At 45.6% G+C, this 21,663-nt stretch overlaps 1 protein-coding gene across 5 annotated transcripts in view; it reads left to right on the top strand.

Annotated features, from left to right (window-relative positions):
• Window positions 1-3,545: 3,545 nt before the first annotated feature.
• LOC105932397 (far upstream element-binding protein 3) overlaps window positions 3,546-21,663 on the top strand; it is a 36,004-nt gene continuing 17,886 nt past the window's right edge. For 4 of the 5 annotated variants that reach the window (XM_036129180.1, XM_036129176.1, XM_036129179.1 and 1 more), the window contains exons 1-12: window positions 3,546-3,682; window positions 10,651-10,759; window positions 13,704-13,737; window positions 13,938-13,984; window positions 14,053-14,124; window positions 14,209-14,266; window positions 15,976-16,138; window positions 16,254-16,352; window positions 17,684-17,785; window positions 17,869-17,971; window positions 20,304-20,404; window positions 20,481-20,619. In XM_036129180.1, the coding sequence (XP_035985073.1) occupies window positions 3,593-3,682; window positions 10,651-10,759; window positions 13,704-13,737; window positions 13,938-13,984; window positions 14,053-14,124; window positions 14,209-14,266; window positions 15,976-16,138; window positions 16,254-16,352; window positions 17,684-17,785; window positions 17,869-17,971; window positions 20,304-20,404; window positions 20,481-20,619 (1,117 nt within the window). In that variant the 5' untranslated portion in view covers window positions 3,546-3,592. The remainder of the gene's footprint in view (window positions 3,683-10,650; window positions 10,760-13,703; window positions 13,738-13,937; window positions 13,985-14,052; window positions 14,125-14,208; window positions 14,267-15,975; window positions 16,139-16,253; window positions 16,353-17,683; window positions 17,786-17,868; window positions 17,972-20,303; window positions 20,405-20,480; window positions 20,620-21,663) is intronic. The other variant, XM_036129178.1, reaches the window with a different exon arrangement.

Genomic DNA, 21,663 nt, shown 5'->3' with positions numbered 1-21,663 from the left:
AATGAAACAAGTCCTGCTTTACTAGAGCACAGTTGTACTGGATTATTTCTGACTTGTCTCTCGCTGACCGATTGCTGTCGCCTGTTGTGTGATAACATCAGGTGAGCGACAGCACGCTAAAGTAGCTACATTGGCCCCATTCACCTTTAGTGTGGAAGCACCTTAACAATGATTAGCCTAAAAAACAAGCTGAACTGAGATGAAGTAACTCCTTACATTTAAAAAAAATTAAGGAGTAGAAAGTACAGATACTTGTATGAAAATATAAGGAGTAGGAGTAAAAATTGGCTACTTGAAGTAATGGCGTATTTATTCTTTGTTATCTGACACGTCTGACCATCAGTAGCTGCATTTCTCATTCGGTCTGTTTCTATTGGCCCGATCAGTCCGAGGATCTGACCATGTGACCTCACCTGCCAGGTGTGTGTTTGCAGGTCAGCACAGGTCATCAGGGAATGAAAGCTGAGGAACTAAAGGTTGGAGTCGAGTTTCTGAGAGCAACCCGTTCTCCTGCAGACAAACTGTTTCCAGAAGCACCGAGTCCAGTTTTTAGACCTGCTGCAACTGCAGCTTTAAGATCATTTCAGTCTATTTATAAGAAAACTCAAGCTTTACTTAATTCAGCTTTACAGTGGCAGGTTTTTTTTCAAAGGATGGGTTTTCTCTGTGAGGTTTTTGTGTTGCTATGCATATAACACATTTACAATTAAAAATCTGCACCGATCTCTGCAGCACACCACATACCTCTTAATCAACCAGAATTTCTGTTATTTATCTGTACACAGTGAAGTCTTCTAAATATTTCCACATGTTCTAGAATTTTAAAAAGCAGTTGAAAAGATAGATTTAAATATAGTCTTTTCTGTGTTTTGATTTTTGCTCCAACTTCAAGGGAGAACCTTCAGCTCAACATTTCTGGAACCTTGTTTTCTTCAGTTTCGGTGTTCATGATTGGTTCAAGTGATTATATTTTTATTTTTCTGGACCTAAATCCTAAAACTACAGCTGATTTTTTACATTCCTCCCAAAGACTGACTCCTGCTGCTGAACAGTTTCTATCTTCAGACAGATTGCTGGGAGGTTTTATCCTGATGTCTTCTTCAGCTAAAAGGAACAACCTGGAAGTCCAGCAGCTTCGGCTCTCCGGTTAAAGGTCTTTCTTTAACCCGCCAGTCCGAACAACTCGTCGCTAACTCGACCTCCCGGCATGGAGGCCGACATTTCTTCTTCTGCTGCTGCTCAAACTTCTGCTGCTTCCACCTGTGGAGCTGGCTCAAACACGTGACTCCATGCGGAAGTGGAAACAGTACAGCGACTTGTCAACAGCTGAGCTGCGACAGAGATCGTGTGTGAACAGATGGCCCACTACAGATTTTGGTTAAAAAAAATAAATAAATAAAATAACAGCTGAATATTGGTTCTAAAGTGTAATAAACCTTTTTCAACAAATTTGAGAGACCTTAACAATGTGATTATTGTGTTATTTTGGAACTTCACACACATGTTAACTTTGAGAGTTATGGACTGTGTCCATAACTAATAAGGACAATTCAAACATCTTTTACAAAAATTATATATGAAAAAGTTAATATACAAACATTCTTATTGGTCACTTCTTACTGAATTCTAATAAGTGTAACTAAAAGCTTCATGCAAACCCAAAACACATAAACAGAAGTTTTTCAGCTAAGAGTGGGGAAATGCTAAAATAAATAAATAAATAAAAATGAAAAATGACAATCATTATCCAATCATCCATTATCTTCCACCTAACCGAGATCAGGACGCAATTTGATTCTAAAACAATTTTAATCTAATTTTTTTCTATAAAATATATTTAAGATAGGATAAGATGGAACTTTATTGATCTCACAATGGAGAGGAAAAGGGGCATGAAGAATATACAATACATCCACATAAATACAGTGGATGGGGGAAATAATAAAATATCAAAATATCATATAGTTATTGCAGTGTACAGGATTATTGCACAGGTTATCAAATAGTTATTGCACAGTTATGGCAGTGTTATTACACCGGGTTATAGTGCAGCATTGTATAATCTGATGGCAGCAGGGATGAATGACCTGCAGTAACGCTCCTTTTTACAGACAGGATGTCTAAGTCTGTCACTGAAGGAGCTGCTCAGCTCCTCTACAGTCTGGTGCAGGGGGTGGAAGGTGTTGTCCATGATGAATGTGAGCTTGGACAACACCCTCCTCTCAGCCACTTCCTCCACCGAGTCCAGAGATCTATACTCTGATTCAACCATTAATTGTTTCTACTGTTCTCATACACTAAGATAACTGTCTACATCGTGCAGATTGTTGCACAGCCTCTGGCTCAACTATTAACTGTTTACACCGTAGCCACATGCTAAGCTAACCTGCACACACCTTAGCTGTGGTGCTGCTGGATTATGATACATGTTGCATGTTGTATAAGCTTGGTGTGTTATTGTATGTATGGAAATATTGCATATTCTGTTATCAAGTTTTAGGTAAATAGGCTGGAGTTATTTTCCCACTGTCAAATAAATTAGTTTTTCCTGCGGTCAGTTTATTTATTTACCCTTATATTCTACTCTTGGTGTTTTCTTTTGTGTTAACTTTAGATTAGATAGTTAGATAGTTTTCTTTCCTTGTGTTCTTTTTTCTTTTCTCGTCACTCTCTTTTGTACTATATACACTCTTTTTATATTGTATTTTACTGTCTGTTGTACTCCATCTTCAATGGCTCTAATTCTGTACTCTGTATAAGCTACTAGAACCTGAATTTACCTGAAGGAGCGATCCCAAGGGATAATTAAAGTTGAGTCTAAGTCTAATAATTGTGTTTGCCTCTGTTTCACCCGCATTTCCCTATTGAGGGACATTAAAGCAATTCCTATCTTACCTTAAGTTAAAAAAGATTAAAACACAGTTTATAGATTTGATATTTTGAAAAAAACTCAAGATAATTACAATTATAAAATAAAAAATTAAAATATACAATTTATTAAAAGCATAAATAAGGGAAATCTTTATGCATTCAAATCAAAATATACAATAGATATAAATTTAATATGATAAAAAGAGATATTGCTACATAATAAAACTAAATGTAAAATAATTAATAAAATAATAATTAAACATATAAACATGTTTAAAAAAATAATAGGATTACGTTGTATTGTTATTATATATAAATGGGAAAACTGTGCCCCAATTGCATAGGAAAAGTAGCGTTTTCACATCAAGCTTTCTTTTGACTGGAACTTATTTCTGATACATTTTCTTATTTAAAATAATTACTCTGGTCCTGGTTATAATTTATGATCATTAGATATTTTATCAATTTTTTATCTTGGGTCTACTGAATTATGCAAAGTAGTTCGCTATTTTCATTGTGTTGCATGTGTGTTTAGCTGCTATATTTATGACTAATTTATCTATTTGTTTAGACTAAGTAACCCGCAGGAGCGATAACTGAACGGCGTGCATCCATGTTGACGAGTGAGTCCCAGAAAACGGGCTCAGAGTGAGCCCTCTCGCTGCTCTTCCTCTCTCTGCGCAGCTAGCAGCGGCGGCTAATCCGGCTAACGGCGGCGGTGATGGCGGAGCTGGTGCAGGGACAGGCCTCGATGAACCAGCCGGGGCTCAAGTCAGACGGCCTGGTCGATGCTTTACAGAGGGCCCGGCAGGTAACAACTCCTCTGGGGCTCAGCACACGCCGGTTCCGGGTGGAGCCGCGTTGTTTGGACCGAGTCGGAGCACTTTTGATGGTGTTTGAGCTGTTGCTGCTCCCAACTTATGCTCCGTCAACACAAACACACTTAGCATGCTAACTAGCCCAGAAAGCTGCCCGGAGTTGGACTTTAGGCCGGTTCGGTCCAGTTCACCGGGCCCGACACGGTTCCAGAGTTAGTTTGGGGGGAGTTTGTGGAGCTGTCAGCGGCAGAGGAGCGCAGGGGGGTCCGGGTGGAAGTGAAGGGGGGAGCGGGACTCAAGTTTTGGCCACACGTGTCAGAGAGTCTGCGGGGCAACCTGTTGGTTCCGAGCGGCTAAAAGGGGGGAGACCCCCGCTCTCCAGCGGGCTCCAGAACCCCGGAGCCTCTTCTGGGTCAGGGCGACGGTTCGGTCTGGGTTCGCAGAACTGGACCCAGAACCGCGGCTGGTTACTGGAAGTTAGGAAGGTGGAAAGTAGGCTGGCGTTATGCAATAAGCCAGAGCCACGGAGCAGCAGGGAGGGGTGGCTGCTCCATGCTCCCTGCCGGCTGGAGCTCACCTGTACAGGTGGGTCAGCCATGATGGACCCAGCTGGAGCTCACCTGTACAGGTGGGTCAGCCATGATGGCCCCAGCTGGAGCTCAACTGTACAGGTGGGTCAGCCATGATGGACCCAGCTGGAGCTCACCTGTACAGGTGGGTCAGCCATGATGGCCCCGGCTGGAGCTCACCTGTACAGGTGGGTCAGCCATGATGGCCCCAACCAGGGGACTGTCAGCCAGAGGGTCTGCTGTTGTCAGAAGGTTCTGGAGGCATGTGACATTGGAAATGGATCCAGAACCAAGAGAACTACTAAAGCGTGGGAGCCTGACAGACGGAACCAGAACCAAACAGAACCAACAATTACGTTTATCTGCAGCGCTGTCTTGTCTCCAGGTGCTGTAAAAAGGAACATGGAGTCTCCCCGCTCCAATCGGACCGAGCCGAGTCCAGTTTTCATCTTGAGTTCTGCAGGAGAACCGGGTCTGAATGAAGCTGGTGGAGCTCGTAACGGACCAGAGAAGTTCTGTTAATCTGGTCCGAGTCGCTCGGCCCGCTGGGATCACCTTTACTTTCTGGGTCCAGTTTTAGGTTTTAAACGTCTTTTAAATTTACTTCCCATAACAAAGTAGTTTCTGTTGTTTAAACAACTTTAAGCTGAATTAGTCTAGCAGCAGATCAGAGATCAACGAAGCGAGGAACCAGTCTGGTTCCGTTTTAACTCACTTTAGTGGCATTTTAAGTCTTATTGGGTCGTTTCACTTAGTTTACAGCTTTTTCACAGTTATTCTGTAAAATGGAGGTGAGAAACCAACCAAAGTAACAGATATTCAGCTAAAACTGCTGCGACTTTCTGCTCTCTGGACACAACTTGTTGTTTTCAGCCGTTTTATTTCAGATTTATTCAGTCAGAGACATTTAAACGAAATCTGGAGGCTAATCCACAGGCCCAGTGGGTTGGGCTTTTAGAAGGAAACCTTTAAGACTACTACTACTAATAATAATAATAATACTAATAATAATAATAATAATAGAAAACTATCTTAAATCGTTAACTAAGAACCAAGTAAAGCAAGAAGTTAAGTTAAGCTAAACTATTTGGACAGACAGAGAGCTTCGAGGCAGTCGGTATCTTACCTGCAGTAGACGACTCTTTGGAGAATAAGAAAGATTTTGACTGGAAAAAAACAGTAAAATATTAACTTGAACTTTTATGTGTGTTAGTTAGTTTCCATATTTAGTGTTGTTGAGAGGTTCTGTGTGAGTTTAGAACCGGACCGTCTACCTGCAGACGGTCAGGTGGTGTGACTGCTGCAGGTAGTTAATTCAGTTCAGTTTATTTCTATAGTTCATCTCGGGGGTTCTTTACAAAGTCGATTCAATCAGATCCTCCAGTCAGGATGGTTCAGAGTTCCTCTCTAAGGAACCCAGCAGGATGCATCCAGTCGTTGACCTGCAGCAATCTCTCCTCCTGGATGAACCCGGAGCCACAGAGGACCGTTGCTGCCAGCGGCCATGTCTACATGCACAAACTTTCACCATCAGATTTAAATTAATTCAGATTAAAAAAAAACAAAATATAATCAGATTGTACCGTTTATATGGGCACACAATCAATCCAATCATAAGGTGCGTTTACAGTCACCTGACTTTATTCAGAATAGAACCTCTCTGATATGCACGGTTATCATGTTCCCTAAAAACAACCACAGAAGAAGAACTCTTTGCTGAACTACAAAAATAGTAAAGAAACAATATTAAACAAGGCAGTAGTATAGTTTGTCTTCTGAGCGCCAAGGCTGGACTCGCACCAGGTTCTAATTATGGTTGAAACGTTACTGAATAAATAATAATTTAATCTTTTTTTTTTAATGTTTTAAACGGTTTATCGGGGCTACGATACGACCGCCACTCAAAGCAGAAAGTCGTTGAGAATCAGAATCAGTCGATCCTGACCAGCGTTTAAACACACGCTGATCGGATTATCAGGCGGCATAAACACCCTTCTCATTCAGATTATATTTCATCTTAATCTGATCACCATATTGTGATTGCCTTGTTTTTAGGACGCATTTTTATTCCGATCGGCCCTTTATTCCAGTTACTTTTGTCCAACGTCGCTATTGTGCAGCAATCCCTCATAGCGGGCAAGCAGGTAGTGCCCGCTAAGAGGGATTGCTGCGTCTTTATTAGCTCGAACGTGGAAAGCAATAATTTTTCACTGCAGTTGAACAAAATGACCCAAGTAGTAAATAAATGGGGAAAGGTTTCCTCCAAAGCTGCAGACGGACTTCTGTGTGTCGGTACGAGTCCGGCTGTTTCTGGGTCAGCTGGATCTGGGCATTTCCTCTCCCACGACGGTCGACGTCTCCAGTTCTCCAGGTCTGGTGTCCTGGAACCTCTAGACGTGTCCCTGGTCCAGCACACCTGAGTCAAACGGCTGAACCAGCTCCTCAGTCTTCAGTCAGTCTCCAGAGTCCTGCTGAGGACCGGATCATCTGAGCCGGACCGCCGTAGCCTTTTCCTGCTGGCACATAGGGGGCGATGATGAGCAGGAGATTGCTGTCTGCTCTGTAAACACAGGAGCAGGAGATTGCTGGTAGTTTGTGAAACAGACAAAAGAGAAATGTGGGGAAACTGTTTCTCATTTTCCTGATGATGATGATATTTTAGTCGTGGCGCTGAAATCCCAAACATGACCTAAAAGATTTTTTTAATGTTAAATAATCCCGGATCAGTCATCGATCCTTTTCCCAGAGTTCGTTGATTGACTTGGAACAATCCTAGAGTTCAGCTGTGAAACAAATACTTCCTGTGGTCGACTAATTCATACGATATAACAGTTTTCAGCCATTGTTCTCCGCTTTGTATCGGCTCACTGTTCTCGATGCTTCATGGACGTCTTCATCGCGGTAAAAATAACGACTTCAGTTTCTGATCAGATCTGCTTTAAAATCTAAAATGGTTGCTGGAAGCTAAACGGGATTGTTGGCGATGGTTTGAAACCCAGTTTGTGACCAGCGGACCCTCATATGTAGCGCAGCGTTTCCTCCGTGGCGCCGGGCCGTTAGCGTAGCGTAACACCAGGCCGTTAGCGTAGCGTAGCACCAGGCCGTTAGCGTAGCAGCGGGACTCTCTGAGCGCGCACGGCGAGTCCAGCCTGCAAGCTGCAGAGGCCGAAGCTAAAGCAGATTGTTGCTCAACGAGGAGTTGATGTTTAAAAGAGAACAAAAGGATCCACCAACTGGGAAGAATGTATGTTGAGTAGAATAACGGAGTTTAGGTGTTGAGCCAGAGCTAAACAAAGGTTCTCCAGATTCACTAACGGTAATGAAACGTCCCTTCAGTCAGGAGCTGAAGCCGATGAGGACTTCCTGTCGTCTTATCGGCGTGTTTACTGTTGCTAGCATGCTAGCATGTCTAAACTCAGTTGAAAATGATGTAAATATTGTTTTATAAAACATTGGGGCTGCGTTCTGTTGTCATGAAAGCTGTTGGTTTTTTCTGTAGTGGTAAGTGTGTATAAAGCCACACGGGCTGGTTGGTCTGGTGTAGAGTGGCATGTAGTTACCATTTTTAATCCCATAACCCCCTAACATAAACCTAAGGTCAGTGGATTTAATGTCTTTATTAACTTCCTGTTGGGAGCGACCTCCGGCATTGATGGTAAAAATGGCGGCACCTGCAGTAGAGTACTCTGGGCATTGTCTGCCATCCTGCCTCCTAAGTCGGACAGCTAACCGCTAACGGAGCTGTTAGCGGTTAGCTGGTGGAGCTGTGCTTCTTCAGGCGTAGCTCAGCAGCTGTTCACCCACCAGCCTGCCCCCTACAGCTTCCAGGATGAGCCTGGCTAAGTCTGGCTTGGTTTAAATGCGTCGATGTTTCAGAGCAAACTTTAAAGGATGAGTAAAGAAAACCTCCCGTTCAGCGTAAGCTAGCTGTTATTAGCCGCTACCGGCAGCATTAGCCCGTTTTCTGGGGAAACCCTGTTGATCTACGTAAGGTCCGCTCTGTGATTCCTCATCACGGGGGTTTAGTTCCTCTATGGCTAAATTATCCACCGCAGGATCAGCGCTGACCGTTGCTGTGGGTGCAGCTGAAGGTCCGACCCAAACGGGTTTCTAGAACCGGGGATGTGGGGAGACCTCCGGCTCCAGGGCTTCCTCTAGGATTTCTTAAACCGTGGTCTTTTGTCTTTGTTTTTTTTTGGGGGGTGCATACATGATGTGATCGTCTGATCTGCATATTTGTTCATACATGTTACCCAGGCTGTAGAAATAAGAAGCTTTTTCAAAGACAAAAAATGGTTGAAAACAGTGAGTAGTAGTTTGGATTCCCAATTGATTTTAACACGTTGCCTGAATCCAAACTACCGTATTTTCCGGGACTATAAGTCGCAGTTTTTTTCATAGTTTGGCCGGGGGTGCGACTTATACTCTAGAGCGACTTATGTGTGAAATTATTACACATTTTTACCGGTATATCATTACACCTGTTATTTTCACACCAGACCGCCAGAGGGCGCTCTAGGCCTGTGTTGAATCAGACGTAAGCGACGTAGAAGCGGAAGTGCCGCAGCTTCTACCTCCGGAGTTAACGGAGTTATTTGAAAGGGAGGATGAAGATTTCACTGGATTTTAGTTATTTGGAGTGACACGGGCGCTTTACCTTCTTCGCAGGTTATTTATGCTATAGTTATCTGAATAGCTTTTAATATGTTAACATACCAGGGACGTTCTCAGTTGTCATGTAGCGTAAGCTAACCGTACAATTATTCAGCCTGTTGTTGCCTCCGTTCTATTTTTATTTAAAATTGCCTTTCAAGGTGACATGTCTGTTCTTGATGTGAAAAATGCCTCTTATACACCAGTGCGACTTATATATGTTTTTTCCTTCTTTATTATGCAATTTATGGGTGGTGCGACTTGTACTCCGGAGCGACTTATAGTCCGGAAAATACGGTAGATAGAACAAGAAAAGACGCCATGAGAGGCACAAAGTGAACGAGGTGAATAAAACTGTGAATCAAGTTCAGGGAATTATTTTAGTGCAGCAGTTTCAGGGACAAAAAAAGACTACTTTAAAAACTATATTTACTTCAAATTTATTTCCCGCTTTGTAATCCAGGATGATTAATTTAGCCAGTTTCCTTTCTGCAAAGAGACGAGGCAGCAGGTCTGGTGTGCCTGTGAGACAACGCTGAGGGAAGCAGAGCGGCACACGGCGCTTCCAATAAAGTGGCTATTAACACAGAAAACCTCGGTAGACTTGTTGCTAGTTGCTTTTTGAAATAGACCTGCTCGATTAATCACATTTGATCACAATTAAAAAAAAACACAATATCCAAATCGGAGGTCTGCAGTTTTTGGCTAAGTAAAAAACACGGAGGATGGAGTCAGATCCTACAGCCTTCTGGACATGGGCTACAGAGAGACGCTCTCTGCTCTACGGAGGTTTTAGTTGGTTTATGTGAGCTGAGCTGATACGTCATGTCACGCAAAGGATTGTGGGATACCTTGTAGCTCCTTAGTGCCGGTGAGAGACGTCTCAGGGTTCCTAGGCTAAAGGAGCTATGAGAGGAAGCATTCAGGCTCCTTTCCTGCCTCCTTCCTCTCTCACTGATTCAGACTCTCTGATCATGGAGACCCTGATGGAGTTCTGCTCTGGCTGAGGAGTTCTGACCCAATCAGATGTTCTGATGGAGCCTCTGTGAATCATTGGTTCTTCATGGTTTCCACCGTTTATTCAGCTGCTTTCTGCCGTCACACCGGTTCCTCCAGGGAAGTCAGCCGTAATGCAGACAACATCTTCTGGAGACATTTAAAATTTTCATACCAATAACTCCCTGAATTAATCGGCCAAACAACCACAGTTCTTATTTACGCACACGGATAAGAAACGTGTTTATTTATAATTACTTTATTAAATTTTATTGTTTTTACTAACATTAGGAATTAAAAAGTCGCTCCCTGAGTGACGCACGCTCCTGCAACGGGGCTTCAAACCGGCCTACTCTCCTCGTGTAACTCGCCACCGCTAGTTCTTTAAATTATTTAAACATAATAAAAAATAACGCCATTTCATTTGGGTTCTTCCCTTCACGCCTCCTGAGAAGCGTTCGGTTGTCTGTCGCCTGCTTACTGGCAGCAATGCAACGGCTGGTTTTCTTCTTTTACTGAAGGCAGTAATACGAGCAGCATCTCGGGCTCACTGCTGCCCCCATCAGGCCAGGTATGCTAACTGAACGCCGGATTTTCTGTTCGATTTGAAAAGCCACAGAAAAGCAACGTCAGCGCAGGAAATATGAGTTTTTTTTATCGGTGTTTCATTATCTGCCTCTGGGTTCCTGCCTCTAACCACTGGGTAGAAATCCAGGCCTGAAAGTGTTTTTCTTCTGTCTCAGATTGTGGGGAAGATGGGGCAGGAAGCCATGCCCCACCTGAACAGCTCCTCGGCCAGCGTGGAGCCCACGCTGTACTACCCTGGACAGAAACGACCCGGAGAGGACGGAGGTGAGGCGGATCCGGGAACGGCCCGATGTTTGGCCTTCATGTTTCATCTGACCCAAACCTGCGGTTCTGATTGGTACCAAGTCCAGTCGAGCACAGCCGGCTTAACTGATCCACAGCAGCTCCTCCATCAGACATGAACAGCATTGTCCGTCCTGGATGATCCGTTCTTACCTGCATAAACTAAAATATAACTATCTGGGCCCAAACCGCATCGACCTACAGCTGATAAACTGTTAGTCTGAGATCATCCGTTTGTTTATTGTGACTGAGGAGGCTTTCTGTGATTGGTCGGTAATTATTGAAACAGGGGCGACGTCACACTGTGTGAGAGGGCGAGCAGTGGGTGTCACACAGCTCTTAAACTTTTATTTCCAAACAGACAAAATAATTAGAGTTCACATTGGAAACTGAGTTTGTTGTTTAGTAGAACTTAAGGCTGGAGAATATAGAAAAAAAAACATATCTATAAAATAGAAGTATTGATCGATATAGATAATTATCAACAAATTCAAAACATGTATTTTAAGTGCAGCTCTGGCCATTTTATGCTGTTGCTTAGCGACCTATTTTTTTGATAAAGACACAAACACTGAATTCAAACTCAACCCTTTATTCAACCAGTTGCAAGTTTTTAAAAAAATAAAAAAGATTGCGCGCTCTCTGATCTCTCTGAAGGGGGCGGAGCTTGGTTCCTGGGTCTGAGTTGTGATTGGCTGCCAGGATGCAATGATGTAATATTAGCCTACATGATAGAATGCAAAAGGAAGGAAAACTGTTATTTTATTTACCTATTTATTGACCCTTATTTTCTATCATGGATGTATATTGTTACTGAATTATGGTCCAGCCCTAGTGGAGTGCAGGGTTAGCCTGTTAGCACAGTTAGCTTTAAACATCAGAGTCTCTGTGTGTCCTCCATAGACTTAGTAGATCCTTACCTTAACTGTAAGGTTTGCAAAACACGGCCAACATTTTCCCATCCAGCGTGTTCAGTGACAACCAGCAGCGCGTTGCTCAGCAGGACCAGCTTTCAACGTGGCTGGGATCTGTTCAGCTTCCTGTTGTCTGTTGACGCTTCGCCGCGTAGCCGCAGCAACCGTTAACCTGTAGCAACTGTTAACCTGTAGCAACCTGCAGCAACCTGTAGCAACCTGCAGCAACCTGTAGCAACCTGCAGCAACCGTTAACCTGCAGCAACCGTTAACCTGCAGCAACCGTTAACCTGTAGCAACCTGCAGCAACCTGTAGCAACCTGCAGCAACCGTTAACCTGCAGCAACTTGTAGCAACCTGCAGCAACCGTTAACCTGCAGCAACCTGTAGCAACCGTTAACCTGTAGCAACTGTTAACCTGTAGCAACCGTTAACCTGTAGCAATCTGCAGCAACCGTTAACCTGTAGCAACCGTTAACCTGCAGCAACCGTTAACCTGCAGCAACCGTTAACCTGCAGCAACCGTTAACCTGCAGCAACCTGTAGCAACCTGCAGCAACCGTTAACCTGTAGCAACCTGTAGCAACCTGTAGCAACCGTTAAACTGCAGCAACCTGCAGCAACCGTTAACCTGTAGCAACCTGCAGCAACCGTTAACCTGCAGCAACCGTTAACCTGCAACAACCGTTAACCTGCAACAACCGTTAACCTGCAACAACCGTTAACCTGCAACAACCTGCAGCAACCGTTAACCTGCAGCAACCGTTAACCTGCAGCAACCTGTAACAACCTGCAGCAACCGTTAACCTGCAACAACAGTTAACCTGCAGCAACCTGTAGCAACCTGTAGCAACCGTTAACCTGCAGCAACCGTTAACCTGCAGCAACCTGTAGCAACTTTTAACCTGTAGCAACCGTTAACCTGTAGCAATCTGCAGCAACCGTTAACCTGTAGCAACCGTTAACCTGCAGCAACCGTTAACCTGCAGCAACCGTTAACCTGCAGCAACCGTTAACCTGCAGCAACCGTTAACCTGCAGCAACCGTTAACCTGCAGCAACCGTTAACCTGCAGCAACCGTTAACCTGCAGCAACCTGTAGCAACCTGCAGCAACCGTTAACCTGTAGCAACCTGTAACAACCGTTAAACTGCAGCAACCTGCAGCAACCGTTAACCTGCAGCAACCTGCAGCAACCGTTAACCTGCAACAACCGTTAACCTGCAACAACCTGCAGCAACCATTAACCTGCAGCAACCGTTAACCTGCAGCAACCTGTAGCAACCTGCAGCAACCGTTAACCTGCAACAACCGTTAACCTGCAACAACCTGCAGCAACCATTAACCTGCAACAACCGTTAACCTGCAACAACCTGCAGCAACCATTAACCTGCAGCAACCGTTAACCTGCAGCAACCTGTAGCAACCTGCAGCAACCGTTAACCTGCAACAACCGTTAACCTGTAGCAACCTGCAGCAACCGTTAACCTGCAACAACCGTTAACCCGCAGCAACCGTTAACCTGCAGCAACCTGTAGCAACCTGCAGCAACCGTTAACCTGCAACAACCGTTAACCTGCAACAACCTGCAGCAACCATTAACCTGCAACAACCGTTAACCTGCAACAACCTGCAGCAACCATTAACCTGCAGCAACCGTTAACCTGCAGCAACCTGTAGCAACCTGCAGCAACCGTTAACCTGCAACAACCGTTAACCTGCAACAACCTGCAGCAACTGTTAACCTGCAGTTTCCAACAGAGACATGCCGGCTGCTGCTCATGGCGGCTTGAATGCCGGGTGTGAACAGGCGTCCACTTGTCTGTGAATCAGCCGAACCAGAACATCTGGGCCACGGCGTTCTGATGTGTTTAGCACTGTTTAACTGCAGAATTAATTTAGCTGGAAAACTTCTGCAGCGTCATAAGAGCTTTAAATCTGAGTTGAACATCTGGAGGACCTGAACTAAACCATGTGTAGCTGCTGGTGTCTAACGGCTGTCTGTCTCCTCAGTAGGTAACCAGCTGCCAGCCATGGGCCATCAAAGGTACGAGGATCTCTCATTGATTAGCCCCCCCCCCCCCCCCCCCCCCCCCCCCCCCCCCCCCCCCCGCGCTCCCAGCATCACGTCTCTCAGTGTGAGCCGTGATGCTGCTGCGCGGCTATAGATCCGTCCTCCTTGCACATAATGACTTATTGACGGCTGTGCTGAGGCCTGATGTTCTGCTCCCTGTGTTGCGGCTGCAGGGTGATGACGGAGGAGTACAAGGTGCCGGACAGGATGGTGGGCTTCAGTGAGTACCGCCTCTCCACCTCCGCTCTGACCTCTGAGCTGCTCCTAACTCCTTCTGCTCCTCCGCAGTTATCGGCCGGGGAGGAGAGCAGATCACCAGGATCCAGCTGGAGTCCGGCTGTAAGATCCAGATCGCGTCCGGTGAGTCTTTGCCGTGTCCGACCCGTCGGTGGTTCTGAGCGGTTCTGGTCCGCGCGGAGACTGACGGCTGGTTTGTGTGTGCAGACAGCGGCGGCCTGATGGAGCGGCCGTGTTCGCTGACGGGAACCCCGGAGAGCATCGAGTGAGTTTCACCCACACCTCTGAAGGTTCTGTGCCTTTAGGAACCAGCTGCAGAACCGTGACCCGGTCCCACCGCGCGCCTCAGTGGACCTCCTCTCAGAACACAAAGCGGTTCATAGGCAGAGGGAAGACGATTCACGGTTCTCCAAAGACGTTCAATAAAAATCTGAAAAGTGTGGCAGGAGGTCGGTCCATTTGGGCTGAAACCCTCAAATAAAATTCACAACAGGAACCAGAACCTGCAGCTGTTCTGGTTCTTCAGAGAACATCTGAGAACATCCAGCTTCATGGAGACCAGGGAACCCAGCAGACGGGTCAGGGAGGAAGTTCTGGTCCAGTTTAGAGCAGGGTCAGGTTCTACAGAACCTCCCAGAGTTCTGATCATCATCTGGACCTGGAGAGAGGATGGACCACCTGCAGACCTACCAGGACATGGACGTCCACCTGGACTGACAGGCTGGACCAGGAGAGCATTGATCAGAGAAGCAGGAGGACCGTGGTGGTTCTGGAGGAGCTGCAGAGATCAGCAGCTCAGGAGGAACCTGACCCAGAACACTCAGCAGACATGGGGTCCATAAACCTAAAGCAGGAGGAACACCAGAACAAAGTGTCTGCAGTCTGCTACAAACCATCTCAGACATCTTGATGAAGGTGCTGCAGAAGACGGACGCACCAGGACTAGGGCTGGGCGATAAATCGATTTAATCGATTAATTCGAATTTACAATTCTTTAAGATTTCATTTTGGGAAAATCTGGATTTTATTTTGCCAATACACTCATTGGGTTTCCATGAAGAGAACAGCATGTGATGCTGAATATATGTTTAGGCAAAATTATTGTCAAAATATTAAGTAGAAACTTTTTTTTTACCATAATACGAGGTACTTCATTTACTTATTTACTTTTTTTTAACTTAGTTTGAAATTCACAAGTGCAGTGAAGCCTGTTCTTAGCTCAATGTGTAATACCACTAGCAGCAAATGTTTTGTTATAATTTCATTGTTTATAATGGCACGGCTGCCATCTTGTTTTACAAGCATGTTTCACAGCTTGTTTTTAGTTGCACTTTGAATTCATGTCAACTCCCTGACGAAATGCTTGACATAAAAAGCAAGGTTTTAAAATAATTTCTTCAATTTATTTTTATGAAACAAAAAGGAGGAAAAAAAAACGATTAATCGGATTTGGTATGATAAAATCGGAGATTTATTTTTTTAGTCCATATCGCCCAGCCCTAACCAGGACCATCCTGGAGGTTCTCCTTTCAGCAGGAGAACCAGCCTGAACATGCAGCCAGAGATACTATGGGATGGTTTAGAACGGCCTAGTCAAAGTCCAGACCCGAACCCAGCTGAGGATCCGTGACTAGACCTGAAAACCCATGTTCTCAGATGTTCTCCATCCAGCCCGGCTGAGCTGGAGATGTTTCACTGGAGGAGGAACTTCAGTCTGTAGACGTTCAGAACTGGAGGAGCTGAAGACCTGCAGCCAGAGGAGGTTCTACAGAGTTCTGTAGAGTTAAATAAGCCGCACCTTTCAGATTTTTACCTCTCAGGCAGTGAATCCTTCCCTTCCAGCTGCGTTCTAAGAGTCGGTCAGACGTGTCAGATCTTCAGCAGAAGATGCTGCCGGTTCCTCTGCCGGTTCCTCTGCCGGTTCCTCTGCCGGTTCCTCTGGACCTGACGGCCGGCGTGTTTTGCTGTGTTCAGGCAGGCGAAGCGGCTGCTGGTGCAGATCGTGGAGCGGTGTAGGAACGGTCCGGGTTTCCATGGAGACGGGGACGGCGGCACCTCCGTGGTGGAGATGCTGATCCCCGCCAGCAAAGTGGGTCTGGTGATCGGTCGGGGAGGCGACACCATCAAGCAGCTGCAGGTGAGCTCTGCGGTTCTGGTGAGCGGAACCGTCCGCTGGTGGAAGCGGGAGGTTCCTCAGCGTTGACGTTCCTCAGCGTTGACGTTCCTCAGCGTTGACGTTCTGTGTTGTCCAGGAGCGGGCCGGCGTCAAGATGATGATGATCCAGGACGGCCCGATGCCGACCGGCGCCGACAAGCCGCTCCGCATCTCTGGAGATCCGTACAAAGTCCAGGTACCGCCAGTTCTAACTAACAGAACCGGGTCGGGTTGGGCGGGATTTTTGAAGATGTTGGTTCTGAATGTTGAAGGGGTTCTGGTTCCGGTAGAAAAGGTTCTAGATCAGGTTTTTTTTTTTTTTTTTTTTTTTTGGGTCGGATCCGTGTTCCTTTGTGGTCGATTCCAGCAGAACCTCCAGCCTCGTCCTTCTGCTGGAGCTCCAGGGAAACGTTCTGGAAGCAAAATGTTCTGGAGAAACAGGCGACTCAGGTTCTGCGTAGGGCTGAACAATTAATCGCATTTTCAATATAATCGTGATTTAAAATAACACAATTTCCAAATCGCAGAATCTGCAATTTTTGGCTTTGTAACAATTAGTGACTTAGACACGTCCTTTAGGTGTTGGTAAAATGTTTAAAGTGGGTTTGCCTCCACATGGAAGGGAAGACAGTTGCAGCAGTGAGATAATCTAATTGTATTACTTGTTTTAGAGTTTATATAATCATACATAGCATTAAGTACAGGTCAATCAGTTTAATACATAGACTTGCTTGTTGGTTGGACTTTATGTTCAACAAGGATTGATGTCTAATTAAATTAAAAGCTGTTCTCTTGAATAATATTCTGATTAATAGAAACATTAAAAGTTCATGTTTAAAATAGTCCTTGTTTACAAACGTCTTTATTTAGAGGCCATTTTTGTCGCTTGTGGTTAATGCAGAGAAAAGTCAAAATTGCAATTTTGATTGAAATAAATCGTTGGCAGAACGTGATTATTTCTGCTCTGAGTTTAGATGCTGTGGGTCTTTTAGCAACTAATCCACACGGCGAGGAAACAAAATGATTTGTTGTTTGTATATATTTAAAAACACATAATAAATTAAACTGGGGAAAAAAATCGCATTAAATCACAATATTAAGAAAAAAAATCGCAATTAGATTCTTTTACAAAATCGTTCAGCCCTGGTTCTGCGGTATCGACCCATATCCCCTCTGCGCTGCCCGTCCAGCTGAGGGCAACGGCACCTTCAGCAGAACCTTCAGAACCTCCCCCTGAGATGTTAGCTTCAGGAGAACCCTGGGGAACGTCTCCAGAACTAAAGTCCTGGACTCTGGAGAACCTTCACCTACAGTCAGCAGCTGCTGTAGAGTCAGGAATCAGGTTGAGGGTTTGATTCTCAGGTCAAAGGTGGTTTAGCCTTTTAGTAAAGGTTCTCTGTGCGGTCTTGAAGATCAGGCGGTGAGTTCTGCTCCTTCTGACGCTGGTCTGGCAGGAAGGAGAACCCGGGAGCAGCAGGAGGTCCTCTGAGTCGGGTCGTGTGCAGTAACCCTGGTCTCTCCCTGCAGGCGGCCAAGGAGCTGGTTCTGGAGGTGATCCGGGAGAAGGACGGGGACTTCCGGTCCGGGCGCAGCGACTTTGGAGGCCGGCTGGGAGGAACCAGTCTGGATGTGAGACGCGTGCGACGAGCTCAGATCTCAGGCGGCGCGCCGGCGTCACGTCTCAACTTACCTCTGGTCCGATCCGTCCGCAGGTTCCGGTTCCCAGGTTCGCTGTCGGCATCGTGATCGGAAGAAACGGAGAAATGATCAAGAAGATCCAGAATGATGCGGGAGTCAGAGTTCAGTTCAAAGCAGGTCAGTGAACTGTTCGTGTCTCTGAGCACGTTCACTTTTCTAGAAGCTGCACTTTATTTATTTTTACAGCCCAAATATTCCTTCTAGTCTCTGGGCTCGCTGCAGACGCCCCCCCCCCCCCGATTGGTTGACGCTCCAATCAGAGGAGCGTCAATCAAGTTCAGATTTTCCAGCTCTAGCGTCAGACGCTTTAAATCTCGCCCTAGAGGTTCGTCCACCATAGACTTTATGTAAACGTTGGGCTGGTCGATAATTCAATAATAATAAATATCAATGATGGTAAGAAAAGATCAATAAAAAGTTAAATAGAATAACAGTTTTCCTTAGGGCTGAACAATTAATTGCATTTTCAATATAATCGTGATTTAAAAAAAAACACAATTTCCAAATCGCAGAGTCTGCAATTTTTGGCTATGTAACAATTAGTGAATTAGACTCGTCCATTATGTGTTGGTAAAATGTTTAAAGTGGGTTTGCCTCCACATGGAAGGGAAGACGGTTGCAGCAGTGAGATAATCTAATTTTATTACTTGTTTTAGAGTTTATATAATCATACATAGCATTAAGTTCTGGTCAATCAGTTTAATACATAGACTTGCTTGTTGGTTGGACTTTATGTTCAACAAGGATTGATGTCCAAATCAACTAAATCTGTTCTCTTGAATAATATTCTGATTAATAGAAACATTAAAAGTTCTTGTTTTAAATAGTCCTTGTTTACAAACATCTTTATTTAGAGGCCATTTTTGTTGCTTGTGGTTAATGCGGAGAAAAGTCAAAATTGCAATTTTGGTTGAAATAAATCGTAGGCAGAACGCAATCATTTCTGCTCTGAGTTTAGATGCTGTGGGTCTTTTAGCAACTAATCTGCACAGCGAGGAAACAAAATGATTTGTTGTTTGTATATGTTTAAAAAGACATGATAAATTAAACTGGGGAAAAAATTGCAATATTAAGAAAAAAAATCGCAGTTAGATTATTTTCCAAAATCGTTCAGCCCTAGTTTTCCTTCCCTCTGCATTCTATCATGTAGGTTAATATTACATCATTACATCCTCCCAGCCAATCACAACGCAGACCCAGGAACCAAGCTCCGCCCTCCTCAGAGAGTTCACCGCGTTCTTTTTCATTTTTAAAAACTTGCAGTTTGGTAAAAAGTTGGTTGAATAAAGGGTTGAGTTAGAATTGAGTGTTTATCTAAAAATGGGTTGCTAAGCAACGGCATAAAATGTCCAGGGCTGCACTTAACATATGTTTAGAATGTAGACTTAGACAGCTTTGTCATTTTTGTATGCACAGAGTGCGTACAGAACGAAATTTCGTTTGCATACAGCTTGAAAATTTCAGTGAATTGCAGTAGATTTCAGAATAAAGTAAGTTACTGGATAAAATTACAGGATATAGTGCAACAGTGATTGTTGATTATTATCGACATGGATCCATATGATTTTATGGATACGTTTTTGCTCCATACCGTCCAGCCCTACGTAAAGCTGACGCGGCGTTAACGCCTGCTAACACGCCGCCCTCCTCAGGGATGTGAGGATGAAGAGCAGCTTTCCCTGGCAGTGCTACATGCTAAGCTAACGCTAGCGTTCGCACCACGCAGCGCTCTGTTCTGACGCTCCGTAGCGCCGACCCGTTGAAGCGATTTCAACACGTGGGAATCAGGAGGAAGGGAATTGAACCGGCGCTCTGTTCGAGGACACGGACCGGTCCGTTTAAAGTTCTGAAGGGAAGGAAAACCTGCAGCTCTCTAAAGTTAGCCGACAGAATTCAGTTAGAAAATCCCTAAAAAGAAACGATGAAGGCTCTAAGTTCTGATGAGTTTCAAACGTCTGGACGGCAGCAGGCGGGTTTAGTTCCTCCAGCGCCGTCAGAACCGGGTCATCCACACGGTTCTCTTTGCCCATCGCCAAACCAGCGGACCGAGCCGGATCAGAACAGAGGAACCGTAGTGATGCCGGGACTAATGGCACCAGAGCTTACCTAGAAATGTTGGTTCCTGTCTATGAAAACGACGGTTCTAAAGAACTTTATGAGCTTTTTTCCACATTTCTACTAAAGTGTGTGAGAGCGAAACGGAACCGGAGTCACATAATCGGAACCAACGATTAAATCTGGTCCTGATGCACTCAGACGTCTCCTGACCCATTTAAACACGGCGGCTTGGGTTCTGAAGAACTTTTTAAAACGTAAATAACTGAAATAAAACCTTCAGCTTTCTCGTCTCTGAAGCTGTTAACGGTTGAAACTACGATCCAGATTAAAACGTGCGCCTCCAAGCGGGCCAGAACAAACCCGGTTCTGATGTCTCCGTGTCTCTGTTCAGATGACGGCATCAGTCCGGAGCGCGTTGCCATGGTGATGGGTCAGCCGGACCGCTGTCAGCACGCCGTCCACCTCATCAACGAGCTCATCCAGACGGCTCAGGTAAGCCGACGACGCAGCGCAGCTTCACGCCAGGTCAGAACCGGCTCTCATCTCGGACCGATCCGCCTCTCCACAGGAGCGGGACGGCTTCGGCTCCGCCATCCGGAGCGCCAGGGTCAGAGGTCGCAGCGACTGGGCGATGGGCTCCCCTGGTCCTCTGCAGGAAGTGACCTACACCATCCCAGCGGACAAGTGCGGCCTGGTCATCGGCAAAGGTAGGAGGAGAGGTCCGCTTCAGCCGGAACCAGCGGCTGCAAAGGTTCTGACCGACGTCTACAGAACACCGGTGGGTTCTGCTCAGGTTCTGATCTCCTCTGCAGCCTCTTCCTCCTCCGCATTGCTCCCGTTGACTCGGGCTGAGAGCAACGGAGACCGGCACCAATAAGACCTTAACTGGAGGAGGAGGAGAGGAGAGGGAGAGAGGAAGAGGAGAAGGAGAGAGGAGGAGAGGAGAGGAGAGGGAGAGAGGAAGAAAGGAGAGGGACAGGAGGAGGAAGAGGAGAGGGAAAGAGGAAGAAAGGAGAGGGACAGGAGGAGGAAGAGGAGAGGGAAAGAGGAAGAAAGGAGAGGGACAGGAGGAGGAGAGGGACAGGAGGAGGAAGAGGAGAGGGAGAGAGGAGGAAGAGGAGAGGGAGAGAGGAGAGGAGAGGGAGAGAGGAAGAGGAGAGGGAGAGAGGAAGAGGAGAAGAGGAGAGGAAGAAAGGAGAGGGAGAGAGGAAGAAAGGAGGAGGGGGGAAGAGGAGGAGAGAGAGGGAGAGGAGGAGGAGAGGAAGAAGGGAGAGGAGGAGAGGAAGAAGGGAGAGAGGGAGAGGAGGAAGAAAGGAAGAGGAGAGGAGCGCTCCCTCCGCCCGGCGCTCTGAAAGTTTTTCAAATCCATTAATCTCTGCCAGGCGGGTCAAAGGTGGCGCCGCCAAAATAAAAGCTGCAGAAAATAAATGTGAAGTGTTCAGGCTCCATGCGGTCCGTCTGTGAACACGGAACCAAGGTTCTGCTCAGGAAACGACCCGTTTGCTTCATGTTGTTTTAAATAATCTTCAGTTTTCACGTTAATATTTCTAAATAAGAGTGAAGATGTTAGCAGGAAAGATTCCAGGGATAAAATTCTGATTCCTGGTGTTCAGAACCAGGATCCAATAAACCGACGAGAAATTAACGAGAAATCATCCCAGAACCGGGACAAAGTATAAATCAGCGTCTTTAAAGCTGTCCTGCTGTCAGAGACCCCATCAGAACCTCGGTCCTGCTGGTACCGGGTCCAT

The sequence above is a fragment of the Fundulus heteroclitus genome, unplaced genomic scaffold (genome assembly GCF_011125445.2).
Source record: "Fundulus heteroclitus isolate FHET01 unplaced genomic scaffold, MU-UCD_Fhet_4.1 scaffold_143, whole genome shotgun sequence".
NCBI classification, from domain to species: domain Eukaryota; kingdom Metazoa; phylum Chordata; class Actinopteri; order Cyprinodontiformes; family Fundulidae; genus Fundulus; species Fundulus heteroclitus.
Note: the sequence above shows the minus strand (reverse complement) of the source record. Positions and strands in the feature narration are given on the sequence as shown.